This window comes from Falco peregrinus, chromosome 2 (genome assembly GCF_023634155.1).
Source record: "Falco peregrinus isolate bFalPer1 chromosome 2, bFalPer1.pri, whole genome shotgun sequence".
NCBI lineage: Eukaryota > Metazoa > Chordata > Aves > Falconiformes > Falconidae > Falco > Falco peregrinus.
In genome coordinates this window covers 46,164,976-46,186,601 of record NC_073722.1, presented here as the reverse complement: position 1 = coordinate 46,186,601, position 21,626 = coordinate 46,164,976, and the positions used below count along the sequence as shown (strand labels likewise).

At 41.1% G+C, this 21,626-nt stretch overlaps 1 protein-coding gene across 1 annotated transcript in view; it reads left to right on the top strand.

Moving 5' to 3' along the window:
* The window catches only part of FAM53A (family with sequence similarity 53 member A), a 74,022-nt gene that overhangs the window by 29,961 nt on the left and 22,435 nt on the right, over positions 1-21,626 (top strand). The window contains exon 4 of the mRNA XM_055794747.1: positions 4,038-4,840. Coding sequence (XP_055650722.1) covers positions 4,038-4,840 — 803 coding nt within the window. The remainder of the gene's footprint in view (positions 1-4,037; positions 4,841-21,626) is intronic.

Sequence of the window (21,626 nt, the reverse complement as noted above, 5' to 3'; positions counted from 1 at the left end):
CAACCAGGATGAAGAGGCAGATGAAAAAGTCTATATGCAGCTGGGAGAAGCCTCACAATCACTAGCCCTCGTTCTCATGGGGGACTTCAACTTACCAGCTGTCTGCTGGAAATACAATCCAGCAGAGAGGAAACGGGCTAGGAGGTTCCTGGAGTGTGTGGAGGAGACCTTCCTGGCACAGCTGGTGAGGGAGCCAGCTAGGGAAGGTGCCTGCTGGACCTGTTTGTGAACAGAGAAGGGCTGGTGGGTGACGTGGTGGGTGGAGGCATTTTTGGGCACAGTGATCATGAAATGATGAGAATTTTTGATTCTCGGAGAAGCAAGGACTGGTGTCAGCGGAATTGTTGCCTTGGACTTCCAGGGGGAGATTTCATCTGGTTCAGGAGCTGGTTGACAGAGTCCCTTGGGAGGCAGTCCTGAAGGGCAAAGGAGTCCAGGAAGGCTGGACATCCTTCAAGAAGGACATCTTAAAGGCACAGGGGCACTCTGTCCCCATGTGCCGAGGGGCCAGCCGGTGGGGAAGACCATCCTGGCTGAACAGAGAGCTTTGGCTGGAACGCAGGAAGAAAAGGAGTTTATGACCTTTGGAAGAAGGGGCAGGTGACTCTGGAGGACTACAAGGACGTTGTGAGGTTATGCAGGGAGAAAACTAGAAGGGCCAAAGCCCAGCTAGAACTTAATCCAGCTACTGTTGTAGAAAACAATAAAAAATCTTTACAGAAAGACATTAGCAACAAAAGGAGAGCTAAGGAGACTCTCCATGCTTTATTGGTTGTGGGGGGAAACATAGTGACAAAGGCTGAGGAAAAGGCTGAGGTACTCCGTGCCACCTTAGCCTCAGCCGTTAATAGTCAGACCAGTCATTCTCTGGGTACCAGCCCCCTGAGCTGGAAGACAGGGACAGGGAGCAGGATGAGGCCCCCATAATCCCAGGGGAAATGGTCGGTGAGCCACTGCACCGCTGTGACACACACAGGCCTGTGGGGCCAGGCGGGATCCCCCAGGGTGCTGAGGGAGCTGGCAGAAGGGCTCACCGAGCCTCTGCCCATCATTTACCAGCAGCCCTGGCTCACCGGGGAGGTCCCAGCAGACGGGAGCTCAGCCAGGGTGACACATTCACAAGAAGGGCAGGAAGGAGGATCAGGGGAACTACAGGCCTGTCAGCCTGACCTTGGTGCCAGGGAAGGTTACGGAGCAGGTCAGCCTGAGTGCCATCATGTGGCACATGCAGGACAGCCAGGGGATCAGGCCCAGCCAGCATGGGTTCGTGAAAGGCACGTCCTGCCTGGTGAACCTGATCTTCTACAACAAGGTGACCTGCTTGGTGGGTGAGGGAGAGGCTGTGGATGGTGTCTGTCTGGACCTTAAGGAAGGCTTTGACACTGTTTGTCACAGTTTCCCACAGCATCTCGTGGAAAAACTGGCTGCTCACGGCTTGGGTGCCGCGCTCTGTGCTGGGTTAGGAGCTGGCCGGGTGGCCGAGCCCAAAGCGCGGTGGGGAATGGAGTTACCTCCCGCCGGTGGCCGGTCACAGGGGTGTCCCCAGGGCCCAGCGCCGGGGCCAGTCCTGTCTCATGCCTTTATGGATGATGTGGGCGAGGGGATCGAGTGCACCCGCGGTCAGTTTGCAGATGGCACCAAGCCGGGGGGAGCGTGGCTGTGCCGGGGGCAGGGGGCTCTGCGGGGGGCTCCGGGCAGGCCGGGCCGAGGGGCCGGGGCCGGTGGTGTGGGGGTCCCCAGGGCTGAGCGCTGGGCCCTGCCCCTGGGTCACACCAGCCCCCGGCAGCTGCGGGCTGGGGGCAGGGGGCTGGGAACTGCCCGGCGGGACAGGGCCCGGGGGGGCTGGGCGGCAGCGGCTGGGCATGAGCCCCCAGCGTGCCCAGGTGGCCCAGGAGGCCAGCAGCGTCCCGGCCGGTGTCCGAAACGGTGTGGCCGGCAGGGCCGGGGCAGCGCCTGTCCCCCTGCCCTGGGCACTGGTGGGGCCGCCCCGCGGGGCCTGGGCTCAGCGTTGGGCCCCTCACGGCCAGACAGACACTGAGGGGCTGGAGCGTGTCCAGAGCCGGGCAGGGGCTGGGGCACCAGGCCCGGGGGCGGTGGGGGGGATGACCTGGTGGTTCTGCAAGGGTCTGAACAGAGCTTATAGCCAGATGGGGTTGGTCTCTTCTCCCAAGCAAGAAGCAATACCATGAGAAGAAACAGCCTCGGGTTCTGCTAGGGGAGGGTTAGATTAGATATTGGGAAATATTTCTTCACTGCAAGGGTAGCCAAGCATTGGAACAGGCTGCCCAGGGAGGTGAGGGAATCACCATCCCTGGGGGTATTAAAAAGCTGTGTAAATGTGGAGCTTAGGGACAGGGTGTAGTGGTGGGCTTGGCAGTGCTGGGTTAATGGTTGGACTGGATGATCTTGAAGGTCTTTTCCAACCTAAATGTTTCTGTGGTTCTGATGTGTAAACAATTAAACACATACGCAACTTCTAACTTTTTTTACAGTAAACCTTAAACCAACCTCCCAGCGTGGGAGAAAGCTTCCTAAAGATTTCTAAAAATCGGGCCAGTCCAAGCTAGCGAATTGTCCTGCATTAGATGCTCAGTTTCAAACTTTATCTGGATCCCATTGTGTTGGCTATTTTATTTGCATTGAATTATGGTCCCTGCCTTGAAGAGCTTACGTGCTTAAGGCAAAGCACAGTATGTGGTTGTACCCATCTGAAAGAATGGAGGAGGAAGGACAGAGGAATTCTAATAAAACATGTTGTTTGAATAGGCCAGCTGTCTGCACAGTTAAGTGATTTTGAGACAATAGTGTTCTTTAAGATCCAAATAAACAGGATAATCCATGACATACTTTGGGCATGGAATATGTACAACTATTTTGGTTTGCAACTTTTAAAGCTACTCAGCAAATCTTCTATTTGTTGATTACTCTAAAACTTAGTTTAGACAGTCAACTATAAGAAAGCACTAGTATTTGATTTTTAGGCTGTATCTACAGACTTAAAATAGGTGTCAGATTAAAGCTTGGTATTTTAAATATTCTTTTTTTTAAAGCTGGGATAAGTGAAACTTACTTGGCTAATTGGGTTAAGTTAGCAAATTTTCTAACCAAGCATGAAGCACTGTTAACTGGCCAACAGTTTTGCTGCTTTTCAATTTGCAAATCTCAAGTCTGCTGTAGTTATTCTTATACTTCATTGTATAATGTGGAGGAACAGCTGTAAAATGTGCAGAATGTTCTCAAAGAAATGCTTTACAAAAGAGTGAGAGGCTTCGCTGGCAGACTGCTTCTAATGTGGCATTACCACTTCAGATGAGAAGTTGTGCACTATGGGTTGTGTCTGTATTCACAGTAAAACTTGCAGGTGGTTCTTAAAGGATACTCACTTTATGTATTGAATTAAGATTATTTTTTCCCTTGTACTTTGAATATGAGCAAAAAAAGGGAAACAATCTGCAGTCTGATTTAACTTTATACTGTTTCTAATTTTAATTCTTTCACAGCACAGAATGTGAACACCCATGTCTTGAAATTTTTTCTTTAGTAAGGTATTCTTAATAGGAAAGCATAACAGCCAAATGAAGGACAGCAGTCTTAAGAAGAGATTATCCTGCTGTCTTATTAAAAAAAAAAAAAAAATTCCCTGCTAGGTTTTCACATTGTTAATCCATTTTGGCTGTACCTTAGGTTGTTCACTGTTACAGGTTTTAATTCTGTGATGGGCCATGCCTAGGAAGCTGTCCCTGTCCCTTGCTAAGAAACACAATGCTGTAATCTTTGAGTATATGGGATTATGTACAGCGTTAACAAGGTACATATATGCTGGAATGGCTCATGAAATACTTTGATCTCCATGTTTTTGGAATTTACTACCTTTTTAAAAAATGAATATGTAACTGTAGTGTGAAATCTTGAAGAGCTGGGTATTTATGGCTCATCCTTCTATGCTTGAATTTGATTTGTTGTTTTAAATTCAACTGGGTTTAAAAGAAGGTCTCTTTTCTTTGCATCTTTCACTTGTATCTTTCTTTTGTTTTCAGAAGAGAGTCCTTGGAAAGCTTTAAATGGGGGTTACCCAATCCAGACTGACACAACAAGGAATTCAGCTTACCCTTTCCCAGTGTGCCCATTCAGCACCAACACTGCCAGTAATGGTAGTCTGCAGTGGCAGCAGGAATCTTCCAGTACATCTATGGTGTCAGGATGGATAAGTGAGTTAAACCTTAACGAAAACTCGGGTCAGCCCTTGGCACCACCAACAAAACGCCATTGTCGGTCCCTCTCTGAGCCGGATGAGCTGGCTCGCTGTCGATCACCGTGGAAGCCTGGCAATTCAAAGGTTTGGACTCCTGTGTCAAAGAGACGGTGTAATAGTGGTGGTAGTGCTACCTTGCAACGCTGTAACAGTCATGGAAGTGCAACCTTACAGAGAAGCACAAGTATCAGTCTGCCCCAAAACATACTGTCGCTAAATAATGTCTTCACTATCACCAGCTTCAACACGTCACCAGTACCCAGACCTTCCTCTGCTAGCAGCGGGTTTGTGGACAGTAGTGAGGGCAGCACAAGCTCGAGTACCCGCTGGAATTCTGGAGGCCCTTGTGACTTTAACCCAAGGCGCCGCCTCTCCCTCTCACAGGAGCACATCACTGAGACGGGAAATCTCTTGCCTTCAGCTAACAGCACTCCCACCTCCACACCTGAGCTCAGCCGGCGTCAGGGCTTGTTGAGATGCCGCTCTCAGCCTTGTGTTCTGAATGAAAAGAAAAGCCGGCTAAAGCGCAGACGGGAGGAGGATGTACGATGGAACAGACCATCATTAGACTTTTTTAAAATGACACGGGTGAGATTTTACTTTCCTTAGTGTATGAAGGGAGCTCTTGCAGAAAGGCTATTCCTAGATAAACTAATTTGTAGTTGTTACAGATTTGCTTGTGTTCTTGTACTGAGACACACAGATACATATCTCTTGCCTTCAGCAGTATAGCAGGCTTCTTATACTTGCTAGTGCTATACACTATAGCAACTTTCTGCTCCTAAAGCCCAATTCTTGAAGTCCAGTCTACTTGATACAGCGTTACAAACAGCTATGAAAAGATGCTTGAGGCAGAGGCCAGAGAAAAAATGGCTAGATTTTAAAATGCAAGGAAGCCATGTGGAAGGGAGGTGGACAGGGTAGCAGAAGTCATGCCACTGTGTTCCTAGAAAACAGCATGCAATGATTTCTAAGTTGTCTTGGTGCAAATCTGTTTGGTTAAACATCCCCTTACAGTTTGAGTGTTTCTGTAAAGCAAAAGAACAACAATCAAACCTCTATATAAATGAATTAAAGAAGCTGCTAATAAGCAGTCAGAAATAGGTGTTCCAATACAGCGACTGCAGATGCTGTAGCTGAGTGGAGTGGTGTTTTACTCCAGTTATTCAGAATTCTACTTCCCTCCTCGTGTGAGTAATGGTGCAGATTTAAGAACTAGTAAATGTCATGCCTATACTCTGCATGTAATGCAAATGCATGTGCACAGCTCGCTTTTTTTAAAGCTTCTGTGTTCACAGAGGCAACTGCTACAGTTTAAAACTGAAGGTGCTCATTTAGTTTATTTCTGTAGATGTAAAATTTGAGTGATATGTTATGGTCAGAGAACACTTTCTGCTTATGAGAATATAACCTTTCAGTAGGTACCAGACTCAGGAGGTTTATGTGAGTAGATCTTTTAAGAGTAATGGGGAGGAGGCAGTTTGCAGAAGTAGCAACAAAAATATAAGGGAGGGGAATAGTTCTGCACCAGTGTCCCTGCATTTCATGCACTGTGCCAAAGAAAAGCTGAATAGGATAGGGTGCTGGCTAAAATGTCATGTCTGTTGTACTTTGGTATTAGTAGACTTTACATAAAAATGTGTAGGAAAAATACTAGTAAGATACTGGAACTGAACTGTTTACTGTGGGGTATTCACAGAGTTAACTAAATTATGTCCACTTTACTAGGCTACAAGTCTGCATGATGGCATCTGTCCTTCTTTTATACTTTTGAGACAACTTAGCTTAAAGGATTTTCTTTAAAAATATGGCGCTTTTGATGAAGCTGTGGGTCAGGTAATTACAGAATGATCTGTTTGCTTATTGGCAAGGTCGGTAACCAGTTCTGTTCTAGGGATGACTAAATGCTATTCTGAGTTTTGATTGAGAAGCAAGTTTACTAGTTAGCTAATCAGATCTTTACCAGTTTCTGTGTTAATCACAGCTGAGATTAGTTTGCTAAGCTACTCCAAAAATATTAGTGGATTTTTCTTTCAACTGCCTGTGTGGTCTAATGCAGGTTTCTGTATTTAAACTGAATGCAAAAATGTAAACCTGCTTGGTTTTTGGCTGGTCTTGCTGTTTGCTGCCTTCAAGCTCTAGAGGTGAGATGCGGTATTTCAGACTTGCAGAATAGTTTTGGTTGCTCAGATGTTATATCTTCTAAATAATGCATGTAATAGTGTGTACGGAGAAAACAAGATATAGTCCCCATCTGCAGGATGTTTTTTCGGCTATTTAGTTTTGCTGCTGAAGAGTACGTGTGACTAATATTCAGCCAGTTATGATCGCTTTATCCTGCAAGACCTATTTGGAAATGATGTCATAAGCAGAGTAGTTGATGCAACAAAGTTCATTCTAGAGTGTCAAGGCCTGATAGGTTTTTTCCCAGCTGTTTCAGTAGAGTCTTGCTATAAAGATACTACTGTGTATTTAATCAAAGGCACAAAGTAGAGTTTGAAAGTACATCAGTTTCCAAACATGCTAAACTTTAATGAAAACATCTGTTTAAAAACTAAGTACTGAAAACATTTGAAGTAAAAATAAAGTTTTCAAGAAATGTTGGGTTTTTAGAATGACAGCTTGCTTACCCATTACATTGTCAGAAATCTTGCGTTTTTTCATAGCTCACCTTTTCCCCATGCCCCAAATCCTGGCAGATATATATGCTTTGAAACTTACATTGTGGTCTTAAACGTTTTTCTCTCAACTTAAAACAAAATACTGCTGTATGAAACATTATAAGCTAATACTACAGAAGACTTGTTTTGAAGTGTCATACAAGGAGATGTGGATGTGTCCAATATCTGCATATAGCTCAGTGAAGATCAGGACTACATTAAGGAGAAGTCCAGTAAGGCCTCTTTCCTGTATTTTGATGGCTCCTTATTGTTTCCAGAAATGCTTTTTCTGCAATTCCAAATGCACTTCAAAGTCAGTTTATGAAAGACCTATGTTGAAAACAAATGCTTTTAAGGATTTTTTGTTCTAAACTGTAGTGCAAATATTTTGATGTCTTCAAATTTTCTGAAGAAGCCGAACTTGTCAAATAGTGCTCAAAACCAGGTCAGTAATTAGATTATTAGTATTGCTTGTGGAGATCTTAAGTCATATTTGACCCATGTTATAATAGAACTGAAGGTGCTGCAGAGGGAGAGTTTATTCTGCTTATTGGGGTGGTATATATTAATAGTGGAGCCACAGCTGTGTGAAGAGGGGAGTTTTGGGTCTGCAGCCATTTCTGCCAATGCACTGAAGCCCTCGGAGGCTAGCACTGAAACACCTGCTGAAGCTGCTCAAGGTTTCTCAGCTAGGAATTCTCCCAGGTCTATTTATCAGAACTAAAAGGTTTATTTACTTTAACCTGAAGCAAGTGCTGTTGTATCTGAATTAAAATCTTGAATAGCTGTGGTTGGGTGAAGCTTCACAGGAAGAAGGGTATGAAAAGTGATTTTTGGTTTGGTTTTGGGGTTGTGTTTTTTGCATTAGTGAACTGTTTTTTTTGCTGTCTGAGTTCTGGAAAATGTACTTGGTGATTGCTGCTTCGGTCCCTGCTGATTTGCTAAATATAAGTGCTAGAAAAGCAAAGTTCCTGTTGTTTGTTGCTTTTTATGCTTAGAGTTCATAGGTGAGTAAATTCAGATTATTAATCAAGCCTTACATTCTATCCTTAGTTTCTCTACTTGCTTATCGCTTGCTCCTTCCACTGTTGCCTCTTAAATAAGGCACAAGTTAAAATATTAAAGAAGGAAAGAAATTGGGCAGCTCTTAACACCATAAACTGTTTTTTTTGTTTACTTGGATTTGTTTTTCTTCTTCCATAGACCTTCACACTTTACTTCACTGTACTTCCTGTCTTAGACTTCATGCCCTCTTGGAAAAGAATGTGCCAGATCTTCAATTCTTACTGAGAACATTACATTAATATTCAGTAAAATGAGTAATTCACGTATATAGAAATAGATTGAAATGATCAGGCGGACTGCTGTACACCAGTGTTTAGTGCTCTCATAGTGCTAAATTCAGAAGCATCTTTTTCTGGACTTGAAGCTGAAAATACAAACTTGTGAAACTTCAGAACTTACAGAACATGAAGACAGCTGTAAAAACAAGTGGATAAGACTGTAGGAAAAGGTAACAAAATATGATAGCTGTTTTCAGCCCCTAAGGATTCAAAATTACTTTCCCTGCTCAGCTATGTATGCAAGAATAGCTGTATGAGTTATGGAACAGCAGAACACAGTATCTATGCCTACTTAGTATTTGTTCGCAATCCCCCAAATATGAAGCTGGCTCTGGTGAGGAGTGTCAGTCTTCCTTGACTGCAGCAGTCATCTGATCACCGTGCCATTTCAAGATGACTGTACATGGCAAAGAGCCTCTTTGGACTTGTGTTCTTCTGCAGCTAATAAACTCTATCACAGAGCTGCTGCAGAAAAGTAAAGGTGGCATTTAGACTGGTAACTGCATGCACTAGCAGGATAGAAATGTTTCTTTACTGAAGAGGAAACTGTAGGCTTTCAGATGTTCTGCTTCATGAATTATGTCAGTCAATCCTGAGGTGTGACAAGAACAGTCAGGAGGTTGCACATGTCTTTCAGTGTATAAGCAGGTTTTATTGTGACAGTGATATTTAATTCTGTTTCAGATCAAATGCCACACTGTAGTTTGAAGTCTTTCTGGTGTTTAACATTCTTTGCTACTCCCCTCACAATGGCTGTGGTTGTGGGGTTGCAAAAAAAAAAAAAATCTTATAAAAGCCCCAAACTTTAACATGTTCTCTGAAGTGGTCTTTGGTCTGTTTAAATAGTTAATACAAAATAGCTGGCTTTATCCAAGCAAGGAGTAGTTTTAACTATTCAGTGCCATGGCATCTCATGTGTTAATATTACACTAGATAAGACAACACAATGAAGAGTTTTAAGGGTCTCTAAACAGTGAAGATACTCGGGGACTGAAGTTGTGATTTCCTAGCACAGGGTGCTTCTGCCACCTTAGAAATGCTTTAAAGTTGTGTGGATTTTACACCAGTGGATTTTCCTAGTACTGAGAGAGATCCCAAGTGCCACAGCAGGTCAGGGGAAACTCTCTAGCCTGGCGCCCTGCCTGCTGGAGAACAGCTGCTTTGAGGCATACAGGAACAATGGATGTGCAATGTGATACTTCCTCTAGCATGATGGCCTGGCTTATGCCAGTGTGCATCTTGGGGGCTTCAAAGTGTGCATCAATGGTTGGAACTTTGACAGCTCCCATTAGATCTATGTTCTGTTGATAACTGGTTTTTTTAACCCTTTTTCTTGGATCTTCAGAATATTCCACAACAATTTTAATTTTTGCAAACATTTCATAGTCACCTTTTCCAAACACCTGAATACTTCCTTTCTTGGAGTGTAAGGTCTTGAATCAGCAAAACACTTGGATAGCTTTGATCCTTAAAGCAAATTGATCTTTAATTGTATCTGCTTTATGATTATTGACTTTATTTCAGGTCACAGCGATGTAGTAGCTTTGTGGATCTGTATAGCAAGGAAGGCTTCTCACAAAAGGCAGTGTCTGAGTCATAAAGACTTGTCAACTCTGGCCAAAGTAGCAAGACAAGTATTACTTGGGTATGAGGGTGCACAGAGGGACTAGTTGATGGTGATTTTGACAGCAGCTTGAAATTGTACACGCAGTAGTGATGAACGGTGGGAGTGGATAATTTCCCTGAAGGGTGTGATGAGGTGGTATTTTATGAAGGGCAGAACAGATCGGGGTGCTGTGACTGAACTTAGGTCAGATGACTGCTGCTTTTCCTACAGAGACTTTTAGTAGCTCCTGATCTTTTCTGTGGAATCTGTGCACCTGCTTACTCTGATTTTGCTCTGTGGGCCAGTTTGCAGAAGCCAATGTGAATAAATACAAGGGTGAGATGGGATACTAATTATCTTATTCAAGTACCTAAACCAGAGTAACAAAACTTGTGGTTGCTATTTGAGAACCACTAGGCATTCATTTTGTTTTGATGCTCTTTGAGGTCACTGTAATGGTCAGTATGCAGACAGGTAAATGAATTAGCCATGCTGTAGTCTCACAAAGTTTAAGCAAAATAAGGTCTGAAATATTTTCCTTGATGATTTTTGAATCGTTGTCTGGAAAGTTTCCAGGTATGCCTTGTTAGGCATAGTTACAGTAGACATGTTCACTTTGATTATGCTGCAACAAAATGGATTAATGTTCCCAAGCTGTACAAGCAGTGTCAGTGCTGTAAGTAGAACTCTAGTATGGACATAGAAAAGACAGTATCATATGAGTAGTGTAGTGAAGTAGCTGCTCACTTGCGTTAGGCTTTCTCCCAGGCTGCTGTTATAGCATGTGCAAGATAAAGATGTGATATTAAGAGTCCCTTACAATGCTAGCAGAGTAACCTGTGAGTCAAGTCTGGACTGGCTAAAGTAGGTTAAATACTGGCTTATGAAGTTCATTCAAACTGTGTTCTCTACATAGTAAGGATGTCGCTTTAAATAGTTTGAGATGCTTATGTAGAGCTTGTCTCTTACAGCCCCTTCTCAAAAGGGGAACAAGCAGGTTATTTGGGGTAGATATATTTTCAGTTTGTGGATACGGTTAAGTCAGCGAAGGCTGTTCTCTGCCTGCCACGCTAAAGTTGTGTAGTGCGACTTCAGGAAGATACTTAATACATTTGCAAGTCTTAATCACTTAAGCTCTTGTGGTACTCTTGCAAGAAGATGTATTGCAGTATCTCTTGGTCAGAATATAGGTCTGGGTTTTTTTCTACCTGTGGATAACACTGCAGTTCAGTGATGCATTGATGTGCATAGACTGCTGCTTCTCAGTTAAAATGACTGGTAAATGTCCTTGCACTGTATAGGGATTTCTTCTGCTTCAGGGTGCCCTTGATGCCTTTGGCTTTTGGAATATGGTTAGTGGAAAATACAATACAGTTGAGCTATATATGTAGTGAAGGATTGGACTGGAGTTGATTGGGATCAATAAAATAGTGGGAAATGTAAATATGAAACATTAGTTTACTAGTAATTTCCCTTTCTGTAAGATTAAGGACAAAAAAACCAGTCTAGCCATGAATGAAGCAATTGAGCCAGGGACAGAACTTTGGTTCATGTTTGAAAATTTAAAACTTATTCCTAGGGGAGCCTTTTAACTTCATATTTGAAAAATAGAGCTAATCCTAGCCTACCTTTGCTTTGAAAAACAGTTCTGGGGCCTTGCTGTATGGTGGGGTTTTTTTTCCTTCCCATGGTACTGATTTTTGTGAGTCATTGTAAACAAAGAAAGCAAAAGGTAACATGACTTGTATTTGAAAAGCCACAAAGTAATTTAAGCTCAGTGGCCAATGGTCTTGTTCAGAGGAAGGGAGCTAGGTATCAAAATTGTCTGGCTAAGTAACTCGGTGATTTAAATCCACTTTGTGTAATTCTAGAAATAAACTTATAACTGAGAAGAAATAGGCAGCAATGGATCTCAGGGAAAATGTTTCTGCTGTTTGCCTATGCAATGTACCCCTACATACAAGAAGCAAAAGACTTCAGTATTTCTAAAGTGGTTTTTTCCTTTAAGGGCAACCTTATAATTTGGAGGACAAATGTCCGAATGGTGGAAGTGGATACAATAAGATACTTGTAGGTTTTGTAAGCTTCAGCAGAGTGAAAATAAACTACTTCTATGCTTGCAGAATTTTGAATAATGAAATGCCAGTCTGCTAGATGTTAGTCAGGCTATTATACTTACTCATTTTTAGAAGCTCGAGGATTGCGAAGATCAGGAAGAACCTCTTTTTGGAGAGCAAGAGGTATGTGGAAGTTTGGAACAGTTTCTTGAGGTTCCTACTCTCCTGTAGTATTTACAAAAGGGAGAGACTTTTTGCACAGACATCAGTGATGACCAGTGACAGTCCCAACACCACTGGCATTGGTGAAGCAGCACATTCGTGAACTTTGCATCTGTCCCTGGCTAACAGATGTCTGGTAAACTTCCAAGTATTTTGACTTGGATTGTATATTAAAATGGCATATTCAAAGCTGAGCAGTATGCATCTATTATGTAGTGTGAGTGAGTGCCTCCCATACCCTCAAATGAAATGAAAACTAATGTACAGCAGTTTGAGTTGATGTTTGTGTGAGTGACTACTTACATTTGACTTACTATCAATCTGTAAAAACGAACTGTGGAAATAATGTGTGAGGAAAGATGTTTTAAGTAATCTTATCTAATTCTCTGATGCACGATTACTTCCCACAGTATATATTTTTCCATTATTTGGTCTACTGTAGCCTTCTAAATGCCTCAAAGTATATAGTATCCTTAGGAGATAAGGAGCCTTTTGTGGGAAACAAGGGCAGTTTTGCTTAAGCTGTAAAACTCATTCAGACTCACTTAAGATAGTGGCGTGTATTTTTGGATCTCTCCTACTGTCATGATAGTATTTTCTGGAAATAAAACTTTAAATTAAGCTTCCTGGTTCTCTCGTTAATGAAAACGTATGCATAGTCTGTATTTGAAACCAGCTTTGTAGGAGTGGGAGGAGGAATAGTAGATACCAAATATGGAGTCTAGGGACTGGGAGTCTGTATTCGGTTATTCCTTTCTGTGTTATGAAAATGTTAGGAATGATAGTGATTTTGTGTGGAATATTTTTTCCCATGAGTTACAGAAATTACACAAGCAGTAGTTTTTGCTATAAGAAATAATAGTCAAGTCCTCAGAAAGTTCTGCAAGAAGCCATAGGGACTTGAGTAGACAAGCTAAAGTGTTCAGCTAGATCTCCATTTCCAGTCAAACATTTAGACTATTCCTTTAAGTTATGTCTCTTTAATTATTTAAAGCTCTTCAAAGTACTCCAGTAAAATAGGTTAATGAAAAAATTAATACCTTGTGAAAGTGATGAACCTTCTCAGTCATCTGTTTACTCTTTGTGAAAATGCTTGTGTTGAAGTTCTTGTTAAAAAAAATCAACTGCTGTTTTCAAAACCTAAAAAAGAAAAAAAATTCCTTTAACCTGTATTGCATCAGAACAAAAAGCCTGTATTCCTGTGATCTGCAGTGGTGTGCATTAGTAAGTGGACTTAAACTCCAACTATATTTTTTTTTAAAAACAACAAAAAAAGCAAACCAACATAATTTTATTCTATGCTGTTATACATCAATGCGTGTGTGTGTGGGGAGGTTATACAGGGAGATGTCTAGTTCAAATTGTGTTTTTCTTCTCAAACAAGATCCTCCAAGGGGCATCAGCAGTAACTTGACTCGGAAAAGCCAGTGCTGATTTCTGACTTGAGGAAGGCAAGCTATTCCCTCTGCTAGCTCTGTGCTTCTGCTTGGGGTACGATATGTTGGGCCTGTTGAGCTAGGAATTTGTTCCTGTATTTGAATTCATGTAGCTTAGATATTACCTGGACTTGTTAGCATTCTTCTGAACTTCTTAATCATGTGTAACATCTAGTGTTTGTCTCTTGCTGTGTCCATTGCTTGAGCAGGAACTTGCTTAGATAGCAATAGTATTTTCAGAGAGACACTGAACTTTTATGGAGTATGCATTTATGGCAGAAGTAGTTCACATAAGTATGAAGACAGCTTTTTACCCTTGTTAAAAATCTCTGTTACTATCTGACAATCAGTTAAGAGTTTGGATTTTGTCATTTCAGGCATCGTTGTATGACTTTTCCATCCTTCTAAACCTAAATAGATGAACTGGACATCTGTTGTGTGAAAGTAATGTAGGAAGTCTCTGAATTTTTCTATTTCAGGAGTGACTTTGTTAACATCAGTTAAAAGGCTTATCTAACTACATAGTTCTTACTAACACTGTAATGTTTGAAAACTGATGTTTGTTTTGGATAAGCAAGGTTATCTCCAGCCCTTTCCAGATGGTTTTTAATAGGAGGTGCTTGAAAATTTTGAGATTTTTTTAAATCTGGGTATTGTAAGTTTAGACGTTGTACCAGGTAAAATCAGAATTACTCTTGTACAAAGACCTGAGTCTTTCAGCAAAATGTGTATAGCAGCCTAAAGACAATCTTTGTGCCATGGCTGACTTTATAGGAGGGGTTGGGCAGCAAATGTCGGGAGCTTTTACTGTTGATGGGGAGGTGCAGAGGCTAAACATGGTTTTAGCTCTTTGGTGTGCTGTGATGAATTCTTGTGGAAGTGAGAAGAGTCTACATTCCTAAAATGAAGTAAGGTACTGATATTAGATTATACCATTCTTTCAGAGGGAAGTAAACATTGTGCGAGCCTACCCAAAATTTGGCTGTGAAAAAGGCAGGTCAGGTTGTAAGTTAATTTGACAGTGAATCTCACGAAGTTTAGGATACCGGATGGTGCTACAGTGTGTAGCTACTGAACTGGCTTGTCTGAGCTTTTCATGTAGAACTTGTGGGCTTTAACTGAGTGCTTTTAAGTAACATGTAACTCTGTTCCAAATGGGGAAAAAGTGCTGTGGATTAATTATCAGAGATACTGCCCTGTGCAATTAACTTCCCTTTTGAACAGCCTTATGTGAACCTTTATGCTTGCAATACATGTAGTTGACAGTGTAAGTTGTAGGGGTTTCCTGGCAGAACAATGCTAACTTAAGAGTGCGGTTATTGCAAAAGCAAGGTGTGGGAGACTTTAGCAGCAGAGTGGGTTGATGAGTTTAGATCCTGTTTGCTTGGTGATACATGTTGAGTCCAACAAATTAAACTGGCAAGAATGCCTGGTTTTTGAGGCTTTCAGTATTTCTTTTCCTTTATGAAAAATAACTTCTTTTAAAGTACAAGCATCTCTGATAGCAATTGGTTTACTATATAAATTTCTTGAACATTAAGGATGCCCTTTTTTCCAGCTGTATTCAACTGTATAACTACCTGAACTTTAATCAAAGACAAAATGAGATGCTGAAACTACTTCTTGTCAAGTTCCTCCAAATTTTCTTTGAATCTGGGATGTAATTGAGATTGAGACTCCCCCCTGCCCTGTTTAAGAAGGTGCTTATTGGGAACTCGAACTAATTTTTTTCCAAAAAGTTGTACAGGAAAAATTTTAAATTTACTTTCCTTGTTCTATATTACAGTTCCTTATTCATCACTCACCTTAATTTTTTCCTTTTTTTTTAGGTAGGTGAAGATGTGCTAACTGTAAAACACTTCATTCTTTTTCACTTCCAATCTTGTGTAATTTTAGCTTGGGTTCTCCAAATACTTTAATTCTTATGTTGGTATTTTAATGATATTCTTAAGCAAATGCCAGTGTGCAAGGCATTGGTGATAATGCATTATCTTCTCTGAAGCTGTGATCATCCTGTAGCATGTTAGTGTTATGCAGTCCTTTAGTCTGCTTTGAAATTACGGAGGTTTTGGTTATAGAAACCACTTCATTTGTTTTTCCCCTTCCTCACTCCCCTTCCCTTGCCACCCCTGTGGTTTGAGTTTTGTATGAGGACGACTCAGGAAGGGAAGGTGAATTCCTTTTCCTTGTTTTCCTCTTTCAAATACAATGGTGATTACAATGTCTGTATGAAGCAAGGATATATTTTGGTAATAATGTTTTGTCTTAAAGCAAGTGAGTCATCTTCTGACTGCCAAGCTTCAGAATATGACAGTCCTGAAGAACTTTCCATGTGAGGAAGCCGTAACAGATTTGTGGGTTGGCTAATGTGTAACAGATATGTGTCCTGCTCCTGCTAAGCTTTAGTATCTGACAGGTATTTTGCCTTTAAGTGGGATGGCTTAAAGAAAGATTTTCCACCCAGTTCATAATTAGATCTAATACATGAAGCCTTTAAATGCCAACTCTTTATATTGTGGTACAAAACCAATGTGAATTGCTCTCACAGGGTTACCTGCTGGGTTTTTTGTTCACTTAGTCCTTGTGAAGTTACTCTAGGGTAGTAAAGATTATCTTTTAATAGATTACACTTTAATCATTGTTATAGTTTGGGAGGAGAGTGATATATTTTGCCTGTATTGGCATGCATGTAACACTAACTTTGTTTTTATTTCGAATGAGCAGGAGAAATATCCTTGATATATTAAAGATTATTTTAAACTTGAAGTAGAGTTAAGGTCACCTAAACTAAGGTAAAGCTATATAAAGTTAATTATCTCAAAAATAATTAGAAGTATTACAAATAATCACTTCAGCATGCTGGAAGTTTCTAGCTGGCAGTATTGGGCTTCATTTGAGTAGCCTCTGGGGAGCTTAATCATCAGAGCTCACATTGTCTATTAAATAGGAGAGTCTTGCCCATAGCACTTAATGGCTCTGCTGGACATGAGTGGTCTTCTGAACGAATCCATGCTATTTCAGTGCATCTGATGTTGTTCATGTGTAGCTCTGCGGCTGGTATAAAACTAGTAAAATTCCTCTATAGTCTTATGTTACTGGTGAAGATCCTTTGACACCAAAGCTGTTAATTTTGGTAACTTCTCCAAGGAATGGATATTTTGAGAAGTAAGGCCTTTCAAAATAGGTGTCTTAGAGCAGGAAGGCTTTTCCTAAGAGCTCTGGGGCACAGCTGAGGCTTGTATAGTTTCAGACTTGGAGGACCAAGTGTTGAAATCAATGACAGATCCTTCAGCCAGGACCAGCAGGTACTGTGTGCTGAGACCTTCAGCTTCTACCAAGCTTGAATTTTAACTTTTTCTTTATCCAGCCCCACCCCCGCAATCCTGTTCTAATGAACAGGCCCAGTTAACTGGTTTTATTGTGGTGTCAGTACAAATACCTGAAGATGAATTTGCAGTTTGCCAAGTTGCTGGAGACAATGCATGTCTTGAATCTGATGCTTTTACCTCTTCCTGTCACAAATAAGATGAATTTACCTAGACAGCCTAAAAAAAATAGGAGAGTGGGGATGGAATTGGTGTCTCTCTAGGGTCTGCAATTCAGGGACATCAGAGCTTAAGTAATCCAGGTCCTGTGTAATTCTCCCCTTCATTAGGAGGGTGAAGCTCCTTTACTTACAGCTCTAATTGCTAATTAAGTCCTTCATTTGTTAGAAGTAGCTTTTTAGGTTGAGTAATATTAGAGGGGAATATTTTTTCCAATTCTGCACCGTAAATGATCTTGCAGTCAGGAACAGATTTAAGTTTTTTGTACTGAAACAGAACTGGTAACTCTGTTCCAAACCAGAGTTGTACAGGTTGAAGTTTGTCAAGAAGTGGCCTTGTGGGGTTTTCTAACCACAGCAGACCGCTTACCCTAGTTATTTTTCAGAGACAGATTACTGTTTCTCTTACCTTGAACATTGTTGCCTGAAGGGGTTAGTCTGATGGTTTGGAGAGCCTCAAGTCTCTGCCTCTTACTGTTGAATTTGGATGATATTCTGCCCAGCTGTGTTCTAAAAAAAAAAAAATTTAGTAACATAGGTAATGGAACTTGAAAAGCTCCTTCGGTAACAGGCCTTGAGAAAGGAACCTTTCTGTAGGCACGTAAGCCTTTTTCTTCTAGGATGAATCTTACATGGTACAAACCTAAAGTATTTAATTGTTCTACTGGGAATCAACATTTTTGTCAAATGGCAGTTAAGCATCCTTACAAATTACATGTCTGTTTATTGGAAATAGGCAAGCCAGCATGATGTCTCCTGACTATTTCCACATGGTCTAAAAAGTTTTTTCCCCCCAGAGTGTTGCCAGCTTCTTTCCCCATTGCTGGATCTGTGTGTGCCTGCATGTGCTTATGTTTTATAAGGAAGTTGTGGACTATTTGCTGCTCTAAGCTCTCTTTTTGGAGGGAGGACAACAGAACTGAATGCTGGAAGCAGGAGTAATTCTTTTTATATTACTGTGTGAGACCAGGTTGTGTGCTGAATTAAGTAGTTGAGACAGCTTGCCACTCTTCAGGTTCTGCTTCTTGTGTATTACTGTTCTAAGTCCCTTTTGGCTTTGCTTTGAGTTGTCTTTTCTGCTCTGCCTTTGCTGCTTTTTGTTTAGGGATTTTTTGAGTTCTTTGGTCTGGTGTCAAAATCCTGTTTAGATTCCCTTGTAGAGAATAACAGTCTAGAAAACCAGCTGTGCCTTCTGGTTTTGAGCATTGCTAAATCCTGCTCTATTTTTATTGTAGGAGTAAGAAATACCCTATACTTTCTACCAGAAAGATCTGGTAGATTTGAGTTCTCCGATCCTTTTCTGTGGGGTGGCATGACCAACAGATGGGTAGTATCTGCAGTTCCTGTAGAAATGCACTGAGCTGGTCTTCGACTACTGTAGACACTGCCTTATGTGAATTATTGAAACGTTGCCTGACCAGTTAGGCTTGGTATCTAGTGACCTTCACACTTGCTGGATGGCTTAACTGTAGCCATAGCATATTTGAGGGCCAGGCCTCAGTGTCAAGCATCTGTGCAGCGATGTGAACTCCCTCAACACTGCAGAACTGTTTAGGTTGGAAAAGACATTTAACATAGAGTCCAACTATAATCCCACCCACAATTCCCTCCCAGACAGTACTGTTGTAACAGAAGGGTCATCCTTCCAGTATCCAAATTGGCTCAAATGTGATTATCACTTATTGAAACAGCACTTGTTATGGCTTGTACTTGTTTCTTTCAGTGAACCTATTTCCACAATAATTGTGGTTCTGAACCTCTAACATTACCATATTAAATGGTAATCCACTTAACATGGTTCTGGCTTTTTCTGTCTTAGCACATATTCTGAAAAATACAAAGACCTTTAGGGAGCCATGATGTAAGTTGTAAAAGTAGGATGTATGGCACAGTCAGCAACCAGATGAAGTAGCAAAAGGGTAAAAACTTCCCCAAAATTCTGTTCCCAAACACAATTTAGGGGTGTCTTTTTTTTTTATTTCCCACTGTCAGCAGTTTGACATCTGGAAGTTAATGTCTTAAAGCTCTGGGTTATAAAAAGCATACTTTTGTACTTCAGGAGGGGGTGCTGGCATCTGAGGGGGGAAGGAACGAATGTCCTTTGCAGCCTTGCTAGTTTATGCTCTTTGGCTATGAGTAGTTCTTAATGCCTGTGTTCCAATTATTATTTTCCTGAGCAGCACGATTTGTAGGACTGATGTTCTTGAGATGGCCTTTGGTTTTGAGTGTCTTAAGCATAAATGGTGTTTCTCCTTCAGGTGTGAGTCTACTGATACATGCTATACCTTCTACCTTGGGAGTTCCTCATGCACCTGTGAAATAACTTCAGTTCAGATTCTTGTTCTCCTGAGTAGTGATGAAAGCAGTTGCCAGTCACACGATGCAAAAATCAATACTGCAACTGAGTGGCAATGTGGGGTGTTTCTCTGTCCCAGTCAGAGTGCCACAGTAACTTGTGGGAGTAGCAGGAACTGTGGCCTAAATAGGAAAGAGATTCAAACTAGTGCTACAACATATTGTCTTGCAGAGCATAACAAGTGACAGGTTTGGGACACTTTGAATTTCTGCTCTGTTTATTTTGAAAAGACCTTTTTTGCTTTGATATCTTATGGGAAAGACTGCAAACAGTGCTCCTTGGCTGCTTTAGCTGCTGTCATACATGTTTTTTTCTTCTGTTGTGGTGAAGACCTTCCCTTATTACGAAAGAAACTTCATATTGTGCCTCCAGTGGTGGGGGATCATTTGATCTATATCCAATCAGAGCAGGGGTTAAGTCCAGTTTTGTGGTGATAATGTAGTTTGTAATGCATACTAGTGGTTTTTAGTTACAGCAGTAAAGTAACAGGTTTGTACTTGGAAACTGTAAAACTGAGCATTACAGAGAAGGAAATGAAGAGGAATGGCAGGATGTTGAAATACATTTTTAGTGAACAGTCATATTTGTAATAACCTCTAATCTGTAAGAACAAACCTCAACTGAACTGTTAGCGAACTATGTTCTTGTTAACTCCCTCTGCATTAAGGCTTCTTCCCCTTCTACATATTCATTTCATATCAGTCATATTTAAATTCTTTAATGTGATTCATGCCTACTTTGATTTGTTTTGGTTTTTATCCCTCCTCTATCTGAAAAGGCTGTGTGTACATAGAGTAAGGCATAGGGTGATACTCCATTCCCTAACAACTAAGGTAAATGAATTACTGATACTCAAGTGCTTCAGGTGGTGTGAAGTTTTTTATATTAGACTGTAGTGTCTGGATTCTTGCTTCTCAAACTTAAATTTTAGGTGCTAGAAGCCTGAAAACTAGTAAGCAAGATATTCTGGAGTGTTTCTCAGAGTTGAGTATGCGTGAATGACTACTAGTGATGCCTCTTTTCCCCTTTTATTTTCTGGGTTTAGTGCACATTTTGTTTCCTTTAGGAAGCTACATGGATCGACTAAATGCACTAGTTTCTAGTTAATCTATTAGTTTTCTCTTTCTGTACTCCATACGGTTCAACAGAGCTTGGGACAGCTTCCTTTTATAAATGTTTCTGTTCACTTTTTTCTAAAACGAAATCTTGTGTAGGAGTGCTAGTCTGTCACAAAGGCTGTTTAAATGTTGGTTCCTTGTTACTTTACTGTAGTTAAGGTAGAGCTCTCGGAATACATTTTATTTTGTACTAGGCTGCTTTCACCCTTCACTTACCAACTTGTGTTCAAAGTGTGGGTTTTTTGTGTGTGATCTACTTAGATTCAGAGGTTTATTATAAGCTTGTTCTTGTGTAACACTCCCCACCCTACCAGTTTCTTTTTTGCAACTGTCTTGGTTAGGCTTAAATTCTGTAGAAACATCAAAATACGACTAATATGAGTTTAAGTGAAACTGGATTTTAGTGTTCATTCCCAACACAGTTGACTTATTCTTTGTGCCAGTTTTCTAATACGAGGTTGCAAGAGGGATCTTTAACTTAGTCATGGCTGATTATATCACTTGTCCTTATGTGAGTGTGTTCTCTGGAGCTGGTTCTTTAGCTCTTCATTACCAATTGATCCCTCTACAGTACGTACATTTAGAGAACAGTTATTGCTGATTATCCTTTTCTCTGTGCTAAGTAAAACAGGCTCTTCTGAAGTAACATTTCTGTGAATCTTTCCTACCTCCACCTCCTGTCTTGAAATGCTGTAATTTTTTCCTGCTTTGGGTCTGCTTTTGCTTTGTTCTGTCTCCTTTTACGGCTGTATTGTGTTGGTGACTGCAGTCACTTGTTTTTCATGTCCTGCTCTGACCCTTCCAACTGATGAATTCCTCATGATGCAGTTTGATAGTGTGACCTTGTGCTTTTCTATAAATGTGCCTATGATATCATTTCAATCAAGTTCCTGAATATTCCAGCCTTCCCTTATGTGGTTGATGCCACTCAATGTTAACTAGCGAAGTGCATTAGTACAATGTACTCTTTTGGGCTTTTTTCTCCCCTTCTTAACCAGTCCTCAGATGCATTATCTGTAGATGGCCACTTCT